This window comes from Lepidochelys olivacea, assembly GCF_965140295.1.
Source record: "Lepidochelys olivacea isolate rLepOli2 genome assembly, chromosome: 17".
Taxonomy (NCBI): Eukaryota; Metazoa; Chordata; order Testudines; family Cheloniidae; genus Lepidochelys; species Lepidochelys olivacea.
Window position 1 is genome coordinate 22,624,512 of NC_140427.1, and position 18,705 is coordinate 22,643,216.

General features: G+C 57.1%; 2 protein-coding genes across 2 annotated transcripts; one reads left to right on the forward strand and one right to left on the reverse strand.

Moving 5' to 3' along the window:
• Positions 1–2,718: 2,718 nt before the first annotated feature.
• On the reverse strand, positions 2,719–8,673 carry LOC311532322 (fibrinogen-like protein 1-like protein). Its single transcript, XM_084650678.1, has 3 exons — positions 8,628–8,673; positions 5,039–5,152; positions 2,719–3,603 (listed from the first exon to the last, which is right to left on the reverse strand). The coding sequence occupies exons 1-3, from the start codon at positions 8,629–8,631 to the stop codon at positions 2,924–2,926; spliced, it is 798 nt and encodes a 265-aa protein (XP_084506804.1). The 5' UTR covers positions 8,632–8,673; the 3' UTR covers positions 2,719–2,923.
• Positions 8,674–13,304: 4,631 nt separating this feature from the next.
• Positions 13,305–17,135, forward strand: LOC311532285 (fibrinogen-like protein 1-like protein). Its single transcript, XM_084650610.1, has 4 exons — positions 13,305–13,468; positions 14,683–14,826; positions 15,275–15,337; positions 16,209–17,135. Exons 1-4 carry the CDS (start codon positions 13,465–13,467, stop codon positions 16,835–16,837), a joined length of 840 nt encoding a protein of 279 aa, XP_084506736.1. The 5' UTR covers positions 13,305–13,464; the 3' UTR covers positions 16,838–17,135.
• The last annotated feature ends 1,570 nt before the right edge of the window (positions 17,136–18,705 follow it).

Here is an 18,705-nt window from a genome sequence, read left to right on the forward strand (position 1 = left end):
CCCTCACCCCCTTCTTCACCCCTGCCCTGTGCCCCCTGCCACTCCACCACCCCTCTTCTGCTGCCCCCAACACCCATGTCCATTTACCCTACTGAGCAGCCCAAAGGCTCCCAGCTCCACCAACCCCCTTCTTCCGTCCTCAATTGCTCCACTCCCCTATGGCTCCCCCAGGAACAAGTCCCCCTCCACCCCCCGGGCCCCTCACCCTTTTGGCCCTGGCAGCAGCATCCCAGCTGCACTTTGGAGTGTTACTCAGGGCTGGGGACCCGCCAGTGTCCCTTCCCCCTTGTCTTCTTGGAGTGATCAGATGGCTACCCCCCCACCCAATCCAGAGTAACCCACCACATCAGGAGCCACTGCCTCAGGGTGCGAGGGGAGCTCACCCTCCGATCCCCCCACTCCTGAGGCCTCTCCTCCACCCCGGGCCGGGACAAAAACAGCAACCCATGCACACTGGGCAGCAGAGCCTGGCCGTTTCCTCCCTCCCGCCCCCAGTGTATTCACTGGCCACCGATGAGGGCTGAGGAGCCTGGAGCATATGGGGCGGGGGTGGGGGGAGGGAGAGAGCAGGTGGGGAAAGACCCAGGCTGGGGCACTATACACTGTAGACCCACAGCCCTGCTCATCAGCCTGTTCTCCTCCAGGGGCGTGTTCGCTACGTTGGGTCAGTAGCTTCCGAGGCCTCGAAGTTGGGCTGACTGGTCTGTAATTCCCAGCACCTGTTCCCTTGCAGAGCCAGGGGCCACAAAAGCCCTGGCCTCACCCCCCAGATCGAGCCAAAGCAGGGGCACTGGTGGGAGGTGGCTGAGGTCCCTTGGTGCTGCCCGTCCCCAGGGGCAGGAGCAGCACATTCTGTGCAGCCTTGGAATTGCCACAGCGCCAGGGCCTGGTTCTCCTGCAGCTCCCTCCGGCTGGGGAGAGACAGGGCAGAGAAAGGAGCAGACCCTGTTACCCCAGTCACAGCTGGGGTCCAGCCCCAGAGAGCGCCAGCCTGGCCCTGGGGCAGTGGGGGTGAGACCTAGAGCAGTTTGGTCCAATATGGAGGGTACTGCTGACAGGTGGCTCATGGGGAGGGGGAGCAGATGGGCTGTGGCTATGAAGAGTTCAGGGTGTTTTGGAAGGAGAGGGGTAGCCATGGGGGAGTTAGGGTGTGGGTGGGACCCCAAGCTGTGGGGAATGGTGCAGGGGAACCCTGGGTTTGGCAGGGGAGCCCCCAGTCAGCAAAACGGCTGGGCGAGCCGGCTGCCCGGGGTCAGGCTGAGGATGGCCCTGCTGGCAGTGTCATGCTCCAGCCTGGAGAGGGACGGCTGGCTGGGGAGGGCACCGAGCGCAGCCTGTAATGGGCAGGGTGGGGGTAGCTCCCAGCATAGACAGCAGAGATGGGAGGCAGGAAGGGGAGAGATCAGTGCCCTGGGGAGGGGGATACCCCGATCCCTCACTGCAAAACAGCACAGCCCCCCCTCACCACCAGCAACTGAGATGGAGGGGACAGCTCAGTGCACGGGGGCGGGGAGAGGTCTCTGATACTCCCAACCGCAAAATAGCAACCCCGTCCCCGCCATCTGCACGTCAGATGCTCTCAGCTTCCCTCCTCCTGAAAAAATCCCTCTTTCCAAACCTGCCCCACAAATACCCCCCTACGCACACTCTCCATGCAGGCTTTGTCAGGAAGGCCAAGTAGACAGGGCTGTGTGTCCTGGGGCTGCACTGAAGGGCCATGGTCAGGAGGGGAATGGAAAGATGCAGTTTGCGGGGGATCGGACAATGCCCCTTCACATGCCCCCCATCTTCACCACTGCCAGTGGCCCATCTTTGGGCTGCAGCCCACAATTTGGGAGCCCTGCCCTAGGGTGAACTTCATCAGGCCCAGCTGACTTGAATATACCTAGTTATTCTTTAGCCCATCCTTTCCCTGTTCGGGGTGGTATGCCTGCCCCTGGCTGTTAGCGTTAATGGTGTTCAGCATCTGGTCACAATTAACTTTTATTAAAGTGAAGGCTGAAGCCACACAGGCAGGAAGTGCTCGGAGATGCTGAGAGGATGTCAGCCTGACAGATCAACACATTGCTAGGAGCTGGATTATACCTGGTTATGGGTGGAGTTAGAATCTCAGTGACACGGCTGTGAGGATGCACTCTTCATTTAAGACAGCTGGAAGCAACAGGTAAGGGGGCCTCATGTAGAACAAGCCATGATGGTACGTGCCCAGAAACTAGCACCAGGTGGGTAGAGGATGCCACCAAGTATCGTTCTGACCAGGTGCGTGTGTGAAAAAGACAAGATGGCCAGTGCAGCCAAGGGATGGAGACAGAGCAGGAAAGCCGACCAGAGCCTGTAAGCAGGGTGTGATCTTGGGAGGAGTATAGAGAGCTTTTGGGCCAGGTGCTGGCTAAAGAAGCTTGGAGCTGAAAGCAGGGAGGCTCTTCTCTGTTACTGCCACCCACGGTGTTTGGAGAAGCAGGACTCTGTGTGTGCCTTGTAAATAAACAAGACATCAAAGAAATTACCAGACTCTATTGCCAATGTCTGCTCCCCACTGGAACATCCCCAGGGCCCCAAACTTTGACTAGCCTCTTGGGTTGATGAGGGACACCAATATCTTTATCTCGCGGTTTCGTTGCATGTCTAGCTAATCTGTCAGTGGTTTATCGGCAATTAATTACTGTTGCAATGTTTTCTCATGTAATAACCATATTTATTAAAAAGACAGAGGCCAGGTTTTTGAACCCAAACTCACCACCCCTAATACATGCAAGATTCAGATGTAAAGTCCTGGCAGGGTCAGCTCTCAGAGTTTATTCCAGGGGATTTACCGTGAAGAAGCCAACAGGGAACGGGGTGAGCAGAATGGAGGCATTGCAGGGACTGCACTGATTAGGTGGGAGATGGAGCTCCGTGTCTGATCCAATATTGTCTCCTCTTCTCAGCGGCGCCGGCTCCCAGGGAGGATGGGCTCCTTCTGCCAGACCCAGCACACATCTGTTGGCTTAACCAGGATGAGGGAAGACTTGCACTCCCCGCTCTTACAGAACCCTGCCCAGTAGATGTAGCCTTTCCCATTGAGCAGGATGTTCTGACACTTGTCATACCACCAGCCTCCGTAGCTACTTGCGCAGTTCCCACTGGCCTGGTCCTGATCCTTGTCAGTTGTGCTGAACTTCATGTTGTCGTGTATGCCCCCCAGGCCGGAGTGGTAGGTGGTGAGATAGTCCTCGCCGTCCCCAGAGTACCTGCCCAGCCTCAGCGGGTACCCGCTGGGCTCATCCTCAACGCTGAAGATGTCGTACTCCGCGTAGCGGGTGTTGTTGGATTTGTCCTCCACGACAAAGCGGACCTTGTAGGTGTTCTGCCGCGTGAGCAGGGACAGGTACTCGTTGCCCAGCCAGTAATCCTCCTGCACGTTCCCAAAGCCGTATTTGTAGGTGCTCCAGGACTCCTTCCAGGTGATCTCTGTGTTGTAAGAATTTCTCTGGACAACGGTCCAGCCTTTGCCTTCGGTGTCCATGTCACACCACACCACCCGAGGGGGAGAGCCTTCTGGCTGGATGACATGGATCCCGCTGGGGCTGTCCCTGGGAATGTAGCTGCAGTCTCTGGGGAACCCTGCAATACCATATACAGCAGGTTAAGGGAACCGGGGGAGTGGGGAGACAGAGAGAGAGTATGCTAGCTAGCTCGAGCAAATCAGTCAGGGGTAACTGGAGCCTGGGTTTTTAGAGGCAGGTCCTGTGTATTTCACAATTCCACAGACACAGAATCTGCCCCGGCCATTCCTGGCCACAGAATCCAGCTTCAGGTCTTACACTTTCATTTTACCAAAAAAATAAATAAAATAAAAATAATAGTTTCTTGCTCTGCTGCTTTTGAAGAAACCTTGAAGAGATGAATCAAGTGGAAACCAAAGCTCTGTATCGTTCCTGAGTCTGTAATGCTGAAGAAATAGTTTGGGGAGGGTGGGGGAGACACTGCCAGATCCATCTCAGCGAATGTTAATTATGAAACCCACAGGTGACAATTTAAATGGGATTTTTCAAAGAGCCTAAGGGAGTTTGACACCCGACTGCAGTTGGAATTCAGTGGGATTTAGGCGCCTCTGAAAATTCCAGGCAACATCCTATCGAGGGGCTTATCTTGGGGGGGGAAATTGTCCTGAACTATCCTGGTAGAATGATAGCATTGTGGTTATACTGGTATAACTGCCCCTCCCCTCCCCAGGGTCCTCCCTTGAGCCTGAGTCCCCCAGCTCCCATACCCACCAGACAATCCCCCTGTGTGCCCCGCCAGCTCTGGCCCCCTCCCCCATAGCTAAGCCTCCTTCCTGAGCCGAGCTGCTGAGCACTGCAGGGGGCAGGGGCTCAGTGCCACCTCGGGAGCTGGCTCAGCCCCCGGCCTGCCTGGGAAAGCCCCTGAGCAGCTCTCAGAGCCGATGGAGGTGTGGGGAGAAGGGATGAAAACCCCTAAGAGGGAGGAACTGGCGCTCAGCGCTGCCTGGACTCTAGGGGCAAGGCTTCTAGGCACGAGCAAGAGATTCCCAGCTGTGAGCCTGGGCTAGCCCTAAAGGACAGATAGAGCTTGCTTAGCACAGAAGTTGGTGAGATTTAAGTGTAGAACTCCCAGCCAATTTGGAGTGTGTGCCTGGTTCCCACACTCTGCCCTGTGGTTGGTACCAACGCTCTTCAGTCTCTGCCGGCGGCTTGGCAGCCTTTACTGGAGAAAGGGATAATGAAGTTGTGTAAAGCAAACAGCCAGTTGAGCAGCACCTCCCCCACCCCGCTGGCCCATCCCCAGGCGCTGGGGGCCTCCGAATGGGAGTACAGTAATGAGCTCACTAGGCCAGGCCGGCCTTGCTGACCCTTCGGAGAACTTGGTGTCCCTCTGGACCCAGTGCTGGCAGAGGGGGTGGCTGGAAGGTGCATTCAGTGGATAAGTGCATATGGGGGTGACACTGGCATGGGGGAGAGGAGCAGAATCAGGCCCACAATACCCTGATCTCGAATATGGCAGATGATAGAAGCTCTCTGACGGGTTCTCTACTCACCCCTCTTGACCTTCCTGTGGGCCAGGGTCCCGTTGCCCTGCACGGGGGCTACAGAAAGGAGCGCCGTCGTGGACAGGACAGACAGAAGCAGGAGAGAGCTGGACTGGAACCCTGCTGGGGACAGAAACCACTGGACATGAGACCAGGAGAGAGTTTCACAAGTGCCTAAATCCCACTACAAGTCACCAGGATTTAGACATTTAAGTGACTTAGCCACTCTTGAAAATGTTACCCAGAGTTTTCAGAGGGCTCAACAACTGGGCCAGATTTTCACAAGAGCTCAGCTCCCAGGTACGCACTGCAGGAAATGATTGGATGTTCAAAGGGGCTCAGCCTCGGGGGTACTGGCCCAAGTCTCTGGAGACGGGGTGAAGCCCACCATTCACTTTGCCCACACACACCTCTCCCCTGGCCCAGCCACTGTCTCCGTCTCTGCAGTAGGCCCAATTAGCACACAGCTGGGACCCAGCTGAATGCTAAAAAACATTCAAAGATCGCGGCTCCGATTGCCTGGCTCCCGGGTCCCAGGCAGGGCTGGCTGGAGTGCTCCCTGCCAGCAGAGCAGGCAAAGCAGCCCCCTGTGGTGGGGAAAGAGCTCAGCCAGCAGCCAGCTGCCTCCTCTCTCTCCACGCTGCAGGGATACACTCAGAGCACCACTGCAAGGGGAGTGCTGCCTCCTCCCTGCTGGGCGTCCGCGCCTGAGGCATCCGGAGCAATGGGGGGACATCATGCCCCCCACTAGCCTCTGAGGGGGATGAGCATAGTCCAGGCTGCAGTGCGCCCTGGGCTTCCTGCAGCGGACAGCACCCGCCTCCCCGTCGCCGCTGGCCAGGACCCAGAGCTCACAGCCAGAGCAGGAGGCTGCCCTGGAAGTCACTGCATTACATTTGTACCATTATTTGTACGCAACAGCTGGTGCAAGGTGGAAATTTGTCCCATGGGCAGGTTCCCAACCAGGGTCTCCCATGGCTTTGGGGAATGGGATCTCCCCTGGCCCTGACTGTCTGGGAGCTGGCATGGAGGGACACATGCCTGACGGGGCAGTCACAGCAGGCAGGGTGGGGAGCAGCCCTCTCCCCGTCCCGTGCACTCTCTGCTCCAGGGCTCCAGTGACCTCCGCAGCAGTGATCCTCGCTGGCCTGGAGAGGCCCCAGTGTTAAGCCCCACGTGTGGCTGAATGCATGCTCCTGGTGCCTGCTGCACTGAGCGAAGCTCGGAGCAACCCCCTCTGTCCCAGCTGCACCCTGTCCAAAGTCAGTACCGCCAGCCGGAGGGCAGGGCCCGCTCACCCACGCACAGAGACAGCAGCTGGGCAGGCTCCAGCAGGTAAGAGGTGCCCAGGGCACAGAGCTGCTGTGTGCCCCACACCAGGCATGCTGCCCCCTGCACTGCAGGCCAGCAGCCCAGAGGGGGACATGCTGCTGACACTGCAGCTGTTCTGTGTGCCCAGCTCAGGCCAGGCTTAAAGTTGGCAGAGTCGCCGGGGGCCACCGTCCCAGCCAAGAAGAGTTAAAAATGGAGCCAACTCACTGAGGGGTGCACTGTAAGAGCCGCCCTACCAAGTGCATGGCCATTTATTTCAGCTGAGATTATCATAGAACCCCCCTCCCTGCACATGCTTTTCCCAGGCCACTTTCAGCACTGAGCGCAGGGATTCACAATGATCTTGCAGGGATCAGCAGCCCAGAGTCATCCAGATTCTTGGAGAGAAACTGGTTGGTTCACCCCGCAGGCCCCCGGCCAAGTATACCTATCATGGGCCCATGTATTACATATTGTGTGGCCACAGCCCACATAACACAGAGAGCTGCATATGCAGCCCCCAATGGCAAATAGGTTGAGAACCCTACAGCAGAGGCTTATGTGTTAAGCTCCAGAGGTCCCAAGTTTCATCAGGGCTGCTGCTGGCCCATTACAGTTGCAAAATGGCAGTTTTTTTGTTGGGTGAGGCAGGGCAGGTGCGGGGAGGGGTGGGGGGGTCAAACCAGAACAGGCTAAAGCCACACCGGAGTCTGGCACAGTGCTTTCTGTTAGTCACCATTGTATTCATGTGGTGTTGCAAAGTTAGAAAGTCCACAGCTAACCCCACAAGTGACCAAACTAACCCCACACGTGACCGTGATACAAACGTGCAAATGAATTAGAGAACAAAGTGTAAACAACAAGCAGAAAAACACTGTTCCAATGGAAACACTTTGCCCAGAAGGAAAAGGAGGACTTGTGGCACCTTAGAGACTAACCAATTTATTTGAGCATGAAATAAACTTCATGAAACTTCATGAAAAAACTCGTACAGATACAGACAGACATCATCTTCCTTTCCAAATGCAAACAGATGGACATCGGACCAAAAGGACTGAAGGTAAAAAATCCATTACAATCAACATATCACACAGACTATGCTGACAGCTTGTATGCTCTAATAAATTGGTTAGTCTCTAAGGTGCCACAAGTCCTCCTTTTCTTTTTGCAGATACAGACTAACACGGCTGCTCCTCTGAAACCTGTCACTTTGCCCAGACATGATCCACAGACAGATTTAATTGGAAACACCTTCTTTCTGGAGATGGAACCCAAATTCTTCAGACAATGTCACAGCCCAAGTGACACGCTGCCAGCAATCTCAGGCATCATTATGAGAAAGAAGAGAGATGCGTAACTCCATGGCAGGCAAAGGGTTAAAGCTTTAGCGGAGAAGGATTTCAGTGAGTCTGACAAGCCAGAATTACGTTTAGAATTGAAGTGAAATAACAATCTGGAGTCACTCATCCTTGAAAACATGCCTCACCTACTCCTGACGACCCAGAGGAGAGGGGACGCTACCAGCTAGCAGTCGTTAACACAGTGTAATAGTAGACGGGCAGTGCGGTGCAGTGGGAGGGGAGGGATGCTGGTCTAAGACACAGAGGGCCTGAGTTCTACCTGTGCCTTGGAAACCTCATTACACTGCTCCATGCCTCAGTTTCCCCATTTTTAAAACATGGCTTATGTTAGTTCCTTTTTGTTCTAAAGTACTTTGGCCCCAATGCCCAAAGGTACCTGGGGCATGGAGAGAGAATTCCTGCCTAGGGTCCAGCAGAGTGCTGAGCAAGGGATCCCTGCCAGGCTCCTGGTACCCCATAACCCCAGGGGCACTCTTTACCAACCAGGAGGTGCTGCCAGACTCCTAGCTAGCCAGGCTCATGCTGCAGCATGCACTTGCTGGGGGAAATGCTGCTCTGTTTCAAAAGAAAAGCAGCGTGTACTTCACTGTGCCCCGTCCCTTGTGCCTCGGCCAGCCAGGATCAGGAAAGCAGAGGATGCACCAGGACTCCCCTCCCCCTTGTGCACCTGCCCGGGCTCAGGGGCGGCACTGAGAGGAGTGCAGGCTGCCCCTTTCTGTGCGGTAGTTACTGCGTCTGTATGGGTACGTTCCTTCCTGTGCCCAGGCACTCAGGGCACATGGTGTCCCACAGGGGCAGGACAGAATGCCCTGCCCACTGCACCTCCCCCACGTACCCACACCGCCTGGCCCTCTGGTGCCCGCCACCGGGCTCTGGCCCTATATCTCCAGGCTGCATGAAATGCTGGGCATTTCAATAAAACTCACCCATCCCGAGGTTGCAGCTGAGCGGACGAGTTAGCAACCTGAAGCATCCCACTTCCACATCAGAAACCAGAGCCAGGGCTCCATCCCTTTATGGAGAAAGCGCCACTCCACACCCCAGCTTATCTTGCTTTTTCAGCTGCTGGCCTCAAGCCTGGCCTGTGGGCAGGGAGGGAGCCCCAACGGAACGTCTGCCCATTCTTTATTTACTGCAGATACCAGACTTCTTGGGCTCCCTGCCTCCTTCCTGAGGACGCCAACGTTTCTGAAGTTGGGCAGGTGTGAGCCAGGGATTTAATTTATCAGCAGGACTCTGCATCGGCCTTCCAGATAAAGGACGCACTAAATGGAGAGGATCAAACCAGAGGAAATGGCAGGAACGGGGGTTGTGCAGAACGTGATGGGGGTGTAACGCTTGTGCCAGGTGGTATTGGCAGCGACAAGGACTGGAGTCAGGATCTCGGGGCTCCTCTTAGCATTGCAAACCAGAACCAGCTGGACCGCCCCACCCAGAAATCTGGGAAACTGACCACCACGCCCCTAACAGGCAGCTCTTCCCGCATCGCAAGATCTGAGTGTGTGTCTAACACATGAGAACTTTTATTTAGAGGAGAAAGAAACGCAGCATGAATTGGCGAAATCACCACAAGAATGACTCAGTAGTCTGTGAACTGAGTGAAACGCCTGCCCTACAATACATTGGGCAGCAGCCCCTTGCCTCAGTTTCCCACCTTGGGGTGAGAGTCCAATGGACAAATGCCCCTTTGGCGCACCCCTTCCATTTTCCCTCTGCTGTCCCCACACCCGGTTTACTGGCCAAGCTCTGCAGAGTTCGAGAATCCAGGGGGTGTTGTGGGGGGAGAGGGGGGTTCGCCAGGGAGAGAAGGGGCAGGCCAGGGATGCCTCTGCTCAGCACCGCTGCTGCTCCATGCTCTGCGATGCCATGCTCTGAGGGGCCTCCAGCCCGGAGTGAGTCCCGCTCTTAGTGACTTCACTGGCTAGGGGGCTGCTGCACCCTGTACGCTGTCTTTCACCACCCACAGCACCGGCTCTATGGTGCCCACCGATGCCAGTTTCACAGTGTTTTCAGCTCTAGGGAGAAGAACCCAGGACTTCCAGCTCTGTCTTTAAGCCCTGGGTAGGTCCAATGTTTTGTAGGCGCCTTTCAGCAAACCCACACACCAGGTGGGAACCCCTCTCCCCGCCCCCCTCGGACTTTCAGTTCCATTTGGTATCACTAACCCCCTGCTTTGCACGTGGGGTTACAGAGACTGAACACACTCCCTCCCCTGCCCCCCCCGCCCCCGCAATTGTCCCTACAGGTCACAGCCAGGTGAGGGGTAGGCTGGAGCGAGACTGTGCTGTTGCTGCATCTGGACCACAGGGAAGAGGATCAAACTGGATTCATTCAGTGACTGTCAAGGCAGTTGCTTTCTGTGTCCCAGCTCTCTGGCTGGGATGCAGGGGGCAGGAACTGGTGCATTGGAGGGAGCAGCTCCATGTCCATATAGTTCTGGAAAAAAGCACCCAGACGGTTCACCTGGATGCACGCCTCTCGACCTTGCAACCTGCCAGCACAGGGCACAATCCATTGAAATGTGTGACAAAGGACACGAGATGGGACACCTTTATTTCGTTGCATGTCGCACCAGTTTGCTTAGTGCGATGTGCTCCAGTCTGATCATTTGGGGACCAGGTTTTGGGGTGAAGGGGAGTTTGTGCCCTCAAGCAAACAACAAACGACTCTCCCGCGTGCAATTCATGCTGCCCCCTTCCCGCACACCCCGAATGCCAGCTGCAGCCTGCCCCATTAATTCTGGCTGCCCCAACAAACAAGTAAAGCAGCTTCCAATGGATTCTGGCTGATTGCCCTGTCTGATTGCAGTTGGCTGAGCAGGGGACACACGCCTGCTGCTGCTGCTGGGCTCCTGGGCCCTCCACGCCTGCCCCTCGGGGCATGGAGACAGAGCCCTGGGCCAGGAGCGGCCAGGAGATGGGGGGTGAGCTGGGCGTGCTGGGCCGACCGCATGCACAGCAGGGGCAGCAGCGGCCGCCCTCGTGCTCTGATGGTGACTCGGGAGTGTGGGGGCTTCTCACCTGTCCCATGGAAACATGGCCAAAGGCACCAACTCACCAATTGTCCCTTCATCAAAACGGCCGCCATCTCCCACTGCTGCCAGGGGGCTGAGGCCTGCGTGAGGGCCGCCACATGCCCATGCTCTGTCTGCATGAGGCAGGCAGGCTACCCTCCTGACGCTGGCTGCCACCTCACGCGGGGCTCGAGGAGGCTGAAGCTGAGCCCACAGGCAGCCTGGCTGAAGCCGTGGTTCAGGGGGCTGGACGGCGCATGGGGACTGGGAACTGTGAGGGGATGTGGCCAGGGGCAGACTGAGGGGTTGGCAGGTGATCGTGTGGGACATGAGAGTGGCTTAGGGAGTTGCAGGGGCATGTGGGGGCCGGCGGCAGGAGAATGTGGGGGAAGGTTGAGGGGGCAGGGAGTATGGGGGGCCAAGGGCGGCTGAGGGCGGTACAGGGGGATGGGGACAGGAAGGAGGCTAAGAAGGGCAGGAGGGAGGCTCAGGGAGATGTTGGAGGCTGGGGTTTGTGCACAGGGGACAGTGCTGGGGCTGGCAGATGGGGGGAATCATGGCAGCTCCCCCAGCTCTGTGTGAGAGCCCCAGGGTCTGAGGGCACAGACCTCCCCTCATATCTGGCCCCATAGCAGAGAGGATCCCAGAGCAGGGGATGTGGGACCTCAGCAGAGGAGAGGGCAGCGGGAAGCAGAGGAGTGTTTCTGCTGGATGCAGAGAGTAACAGGCAGTGGCTGGCAGTTCCCCTGCCTTTCGGGGAGGAGAGGGGAAGTGGAGTCTCCATCGGAGCAGCCAGCAGGAGCCGGGCATTCTAGGCTGACTTTTTACACCCATTGGCTGGGGAGTCAAAAGTCAAATGTGAAAACATGCTCTGATTTTTTTCTTTTTAGAAGAAGGAGCCCAACAGTGTGACTGTTCCTTCTCCCCCCTCTGGTGAACACTGGGTCAGCCCCATGGCCAGGGCAGTCTGCAGCCTTGCTTCAGAGCTTAGTTTCTTCTTCAGCTGAGGACAAAGGAACCATGGAACAGCAACGGAATGTCCCAGTCCTGTTCCCCACCTGTTCTGTGGGGTCTTCTGGCCTTTAGAGCTACTGGTCAGGCCCTCCCCCAATCTGAGAGGGACCACAGGGCCTGCTGGCCTCCCCACAGCCTCTGCTGCGGCTACAGGAGAGAGGCCTCTTCAGTTTGCAGAAAGAAAGACATCTCTGGGGTGAGCACACGGTAGGTGTCTGTTTTTTCCCAGGGCAAGATACTGCCACCTAGTCACTGGCAGGGCCTGTGTGACCTCTGACCACATATGAGGGAGGACGCCCAGCCTAGCTAGACAGATTCCTTCGTGGCATGGCTGGGGACAGAAGCCTGCAGCTAAAGCTCACGCTGCTGGAAACAACCCGCAGAGGCCTTTCATTTCCCCAGGGTCAGATGTCACCACGAGGAGAATGTGAGCGTGGGGACACTGGGGGAGCTGGCCTGAGATGGCGTTCCAGAGTACAAACGCCTGTGTCAAGTCCGTTCTGATTCCACACTCAGCAAACATGCAGGGGCAGCTCTGCGGCCGGGAGAAGCACTGGTCAGAATGTGCCAATGGAGCCGTTTTTGCCTCAGAAGTTGGCAGCGTGTCAAAATCCAAACGTTTCGCGGGAACACGTCGATTTGGACAATTTGGGGATTAGGTCAGCTCACCCGCCTGCCCACCTCTCCAACAGGCTGATGGGTCACCTGGGCTTCCAGGCTGCTGAGAGAAGCCCTGGCTCCAAGGCGCCCAGGGCTCCCAAAGCCCTCTCCCCCTGGGGCGATGTTCTGGTTACGGCACAGCTCTAGGAGGAAGGGGGGTATCCGATGCCCCACAAGCCACCAATCCTCCCTGCCAAGGTCACAGTAACTACGACAGCCTGTGAGAACATCCTAACCTCTGGGGCACTTTCCCTGCCAGGTGAAAGGGTGCGAGATGGACCCCTCCCCGCCAGCAGAGTCCAGCACTGCCAAGAAAGCCAAGTGTGGACGAAACTAACCCCCTGGTTAACCCTTTCCCAGAGGAATCCAGAAGCCACTGACAATTGCAGGGTACATGGAGACCTCTCTCCCAGCTCACTCCCCCATCCTGGAATAGGGGTCCATGAGTCCTGGCCGAACACCCTACAGCTGGGAACATGCTCCCTCTCCCAACGCCAAGGACTACATGAGAAGGGGGTATTGAGCACTCCATGGATAAAAGGGACAGTGACTTCTGCCTCCAAACAGGCCCCAGACGTGAGGGGACCACAGCACCCAATTCCTCTGCCCCCCAACTTTCTTCGCTGCTTTAACGTACAACCACAACCTGCTCCCCTGGCACCTCTGACTCCTGAAAGCCCTAACGCTCCAGGGGAGCAGGCCGTGCCCTGCCCTGGCTGCCCCGTGCGTTACCTCGGAGGGAATCGTTCCAGGTCCAGGGAAGAGCCTTATCTGGGGAGATGCTGTACCAGACCCGCCCGACCAGGCAGGCTCCCAGGTACTCTCTGCTCGGGCTGATAAGGCTCCTCAGCACAGTTTCTTTCCAAACAAATTCCAGTTCAAGACACCTGACAGCTCCACAGCAGGCAGCATCCCCAGCGCGCAGCAGGACAGGGCTTGGGGGAGCAGCCCATAGCAGCACCTGCCCCTCCTTCGGCAGGAGCTATAAGTGCCAGCCACGTGCTGCCTCCATCTAGACGGCCTATCTGCACAGAGCAGCAGCTTTCAGCCTGGGACAGCCGTGCTGCGGGGAGGCGATGGGTAAGAGTGGGCTCAGAGAGCCAGAGGGTCTGTGGGGCAGCACAGGGCCCTTCTGCTCCGCCCTCGGGCTGAGTGGGCGTGTTCAGCTGGGATTGGAACCCACCAGCACTTGTGGGTCCGAATGTGGGGCTGGAACTCAACGCGGGGCGCTCCCACCTCGCCCGGGGGCGACTAGGGGGAAGGGCAGAGAGACACCTGGGCTGAGACTCAGAGGAGCAGAGACACCTGCTCCAGGGAGACAGAGTCTACGGCAGCCGGGTTAAACTCCCCAGCTGTGTGACAGGCCCCCCACCCCGGTATGTCACAGCAGGGCAATGTGGCCTACTGAACGGCAGGGGTTGCCAGCTGGGTTAGAGGCCTTTGGGGATGGAGGAAGCAGCACTAACGTCCATGCCAACCGCCCTATAGAGGAGGGGCCGTGCCGTGCAGGTGCGGGGCAGGGAGCTGGGACACTGCGCTGGGGGTCGTTGTCTGGCCCAGGCCCTTCCGAGCAGGAGGCAGAGGCCAAGGCATTTCCTGCAGGTTACCTTCCACTGCAGCTTGGCCATGGGTCCCCCTAGCCACTAGCCCAGCCAGGGATCCCAACTGGTGAATGTCATGGCTGGCTCCTCCCTGCCGCCAACAGCTCTTCACTGCCAGGGAATTCCTGAAATCCTGTGCGCCCTTCCCCCACTCACCTCCTGGGGCTCTGAGTGCCCCTGGCCAGTCTCCCCCCCTCAGCCCCACCTCCCGAGGCGGTGAGTATCCACCTAGCACCCCCACCCCATGATCCCCCTCCCTGGGACGCTCAGTGCCTCCCCAGTGCCCACCCTATAGGGCTCCCCCCACCCTGATCCCCATTTTCCCTTTTTCTCACCTACTCTCCCAGTCATTTCCATGGTACAGGGGTGTCTCTGTGCGGCAAGCAGAGTGGGAACATTTCTCCAGGGCGAATCCCAAGCTCCCTTGGATCCGCCCCCCTCCTGGGTGTTTCTGTCCCAATGGGGCCAGTTCCTAGTGCCTCCTCTCTGCCCCATGCATGCCTGGCCAATGGCCGGCTGCCCAGCCAGACTGACAGGCGAGGGCGGAGGTGCCGGTCTGTGCTGGGCGAGGCAGGAGGTTCCAGCAGTCCCAGCTCTGGGTTGTGCCGTTCCCTGGCAGAGGGAACTGGGAGTCGCGGCTCCTAAACGGCGGGTTTGTGTTCCCAGCTTCTCGCCAGCTCTTCCCTTTTGCAGCTGCCCACTGCCCTCGTCTCCTGCTCCTCACTGGCCTGCTGGCCCTTTCAGCCCCAGTTTTCACCCTGGAAATACACAATCTGAACATCTTAAAGGGACCCACCCGTGCAATCCGGAACATCCACCCAAAGCATCTGAAGGCAGGTGTGTCATGTGTCTGCTTTTAAAGCTCTGACCCCTGGCCCTAGGGGTCCTGCCAGCCCTGGGGCCCCAGAACTTCACTCACTGGCTGCCTGGGGATTATGGAGGCCTGAAGCCACTGGGAGAAATTACATCCAACCATAGCTCTACATTCAAACCACGCTGAGCTCTTTGGCGGTTGGAGGGGGAGGGCGGTTGGGGGGCGCGCAGCGCTGGGCCGTTGCAGTGCAGGGAGCAGCAGGACAAAGCCAGGAGGTGCTGGTTGCCTTGGCAGCAGAAGGGCATGGAGGAGTGGAACTGGTGCAGCGCGGGCCCGAGCGGGGCAGGGGGCGGGCGGGATGAGAAGGGGAGCCAAATGCACTGCTAACACTCTCCGCTGTGGAGCTGGTGCTCAGGAGAGTCTCTGAAAACCCCTCATGTCACTCAGATCTCCCAATTCCTGTCCCTACAGATCAGGGGAAAGGGAGCCTGCGGCACAGCCGAGACAGTGACCCGCAGTTACCAGAGGCCCACGGTAAGAGTATCCCCCACTTTACCTGTCCACGCCCCGCAGGAATGAGATGCAAGAACAAGAGTTATTCACACAGCTTCTACCTGCAGGGCATACCAAGGCATGGGGATGCACTGCCTGAGGGATTATACAGGCCCCTAGGGGCAGAAACTCTGACGGCAGATTTCAGCGTGGGGGAAGGGCTTGATACACACAGGCTGTAACGTGTCCTGCAGAGGAGAAGCTTTGGATCATGATCTTTCTGCAGGAAAAGCGGCACCACTGTGGGGGATCCAGGACCGAGGGCTGTGACCCTCACTACTACAGGTGTGGGGAGTTTACAGCCAAAATTTGAAGTCAAGATCCCTTGACGCCGCAGACCCCTCCTTTCCCTGGCAGCTGGTGTCCGTGGCCTCAGCACACAGGCCGTGTTGAAGAGCCCTTGGCACAGCAGTTTGCTGAGAGCTGAGGGGTACAGAACCCGCTGCTGTAAGACACAGTCACCCCACAGGACACACGGTGCTGTTAGCTTGCAGTGTCCCACACATCGTGGCTGCCATGTTAAACACCTCCCCAAAAGCCCCTGCAGAGTATGAACAGGGGCCTGTTTGTCTCCTGGGAAACCTATGTGTGCACGTGTAAAGTAGCTAGTTAGAGAGTAAAGTGCCCTGGAGTGTAACGCCAGGGCTGTGCCAGCAGATTCGGGCTCAGTGTCTGCATCCAGAGTTGAAGCCTCTTTGACAAGGGGCTGGCAAAGCATGCGGGTATCAGTGCAGACGCTGATGTCTGTGACACACCGGAGGGCCCTTTCTTACTGACCCAGGGTGGGAAGAGCTGAGCAGGGGTCTGTTCCACGGGGTTCACTGAAAGCAATCTCTCTCTCTCTTGTGCACAGTCTGGCCCAAGGACTGCAGCGAGATAACCTGGAACAGGGTCAGCGGCATCTTCATCATCCAGCCCACAGGACTCCACCAGATTGTCGTTTACTGTGACTTGAACAGCACCAGCGAGGGCTGGACGGTCCTCCAGCGGAACCGGCATGACACACAGATCACCTGGGCTGAGTCCTGGAGCACCTACAAGTACGGCTTTGGCAACGTGCAAAACGAGTACTGGCTGGGGACGGAGTACATCTATCAGATCGCCAAGCAGAAGGTCTACCAGGTCAGGTTTGTCATCCATGATTCATCTGGCACCATGAAATATGCAGACTACAACCTCTTCGGTCTGGAAGACGAGTCCAAAGGCTACAGGCTGAGGCTGGGCTCTTACACTGGGACTGCAGGGGATGCCATGACTTCAAACAATCCTAGCACTGTGCATGACAACATGAAGTTCACGGCTAAAGACCTGGATCAAGACACTTATGGTGGGAATTGTGCATCTAGCCATGGTGGGGGCTGGTGGTACTCGGCTTGTTATTCTGCTCGACTGAACGTCAAAGGGAGCATCACTTGGGGTAGTTTCTGTAACGGAAACTGCCAAGCCTCCGCCATCCTCATCAAACCAGCAACTTACTGTTAGTCACGCCTTCCCCACCCTCCCGTCTGCAGTGAGGCCAACCCCTGCTCCACAAAGGGAGGGAAAAGGGTCTGAGTGTGTCATGGCCAAACCTCACACCCAACTCGGAGGGGGAAGTATCATGTTTATCCAAAATAGGACAACTTCCTCTTTTCTTTTTTTCCATGCACTTTCTGAGCTAATCTCTGCTAGGCACTCATGCTTTGTGTTGACTTTATTTAGTTATATTCATAATCAGAACAATCATTTGCAAAATCTGCAGTATCCAGATGTAGCAGCTCCGGGGAGAATAAATGCCTCAGATCCGTATTAACTTTTCAGTGTCTTTTGCTCTTAGACTCATGCACAGTTCCAGAGGTCAGAGAGTTGGAGAAATCCAGAAGGATTTTTATAAACACCCACTCTACTGCTCATTAGCAGGGATTAAAGCTTTGGAGTAAAAAGGCATATTAAAAAGTGGTGGCCCCAGTTGGTATCTTTCTGTTCTGTGCCACTTACTCTCTGCTGTGCTCTCATGGGCACCGTACTGTGTAGATCCATTCCCAGTATTCTCAGCCTTCCTGCCTTGGGGGAGTTGGGCTGCCAGACCTGGCCTGGTTCATTGCCCCACAGTCTTAGGGGTCTGCAGGTTCCTATGAGGGAATTTTCGGCAATGGCCTAGCAGGATTTAAAAGCCAGGCCTGCATGTCTGAAGACATCTGGGTAGCTGCAGCAGTGGCCTGAGGGGCCCTTTAATCAGTACCTTGGATTACTGTCCACATGTGCAAGTAGGTCCTAGTCCAAAGCCAGTTGATAACAGACAATCTTCCATTGACTTCAGTGGGTGCTGGATCAGGGCCCTAGTGTAGGGTTGTTGGCATGGGCCCATTGCTGTCAACTGCACCAAAAATAACTCTTTGGGCCACCAGTCCTTTCTCATGTTTCATGGCTGAGAGGCTGGGATGCTGGGAGAGGAGACTATGGGCTACCTGCTATTGATACAATACCCAGAGAGAGAGCCTGTGAGGCAGGGGTCTATTCTGCTCCCACTGCAGGCGAAGCCACTCCTCAGCCTGAGAATCAGGGCTCTGCCCCCAGCTCTCCCTGGCCACGTGCTTCGGAGAAGAGGACACAGACCCAGGGCTGTCTCCTTTAAGGGCTGTTGCTTGCTGGACTGGAGTCAGACACTCACATGGAAATAAGCAAAAATGTGGGGAAGGGATTTTCCAAAGGTCACGAGTTTCATAGGAGCACAGAGCTCATTGAAAGTCAGTGAGCAGGGCTGGATTTGTGGGTGGGCAACCACCCAGGGTGCAGTGGTCAGGGTGGCTCCATGGTCAGGGGGCTGTCCATGCCCATGGGATCCATGTGTGGGGAGGAGGATTGGGCACTCGGAGGGTGGCGGCTGCTGGCCAGGCACCCAGCTCTGAAGGCAGAGCCGCCACCAGCAGCAGCGCAGAAGGAAGGGTGGCATGGTAGGGTGTCTTGTCACCCTTCTGCAGGGAGCGGAGCTGGGGCAGCTGCGGAAGGCAGCTCAAGCATGTTCACCTCAGCCAATCTCCGGCTGAGCCGGGAGCCAGACCAGTTTGGCCCCTTTCCTGCCCTCCTCAGCCCTGTGCCCCAGAGAGCAGCAACCCCCAGCAACAGCAGGAGCCTCAGCGGGAGTTGACCTGACAGAGATGCTGCCTGCTCCCCTAGGGCTGCTGCTGCTGTAGAGGGAGCTCACACCCCTGCCCCCACGCCGGGGTCTGTCTGCCCGCCCACCTCACACATGGCGGTAGCAAACGAGTCCATCCCCAGCGTGAGCCCCCGGACCACCAAGGAGAGCGAGAGCCCACCTGCCTCCTCCAGGAAGAGGGAGCTGAAGGTCTTGATCATGGGGGATGGAGACT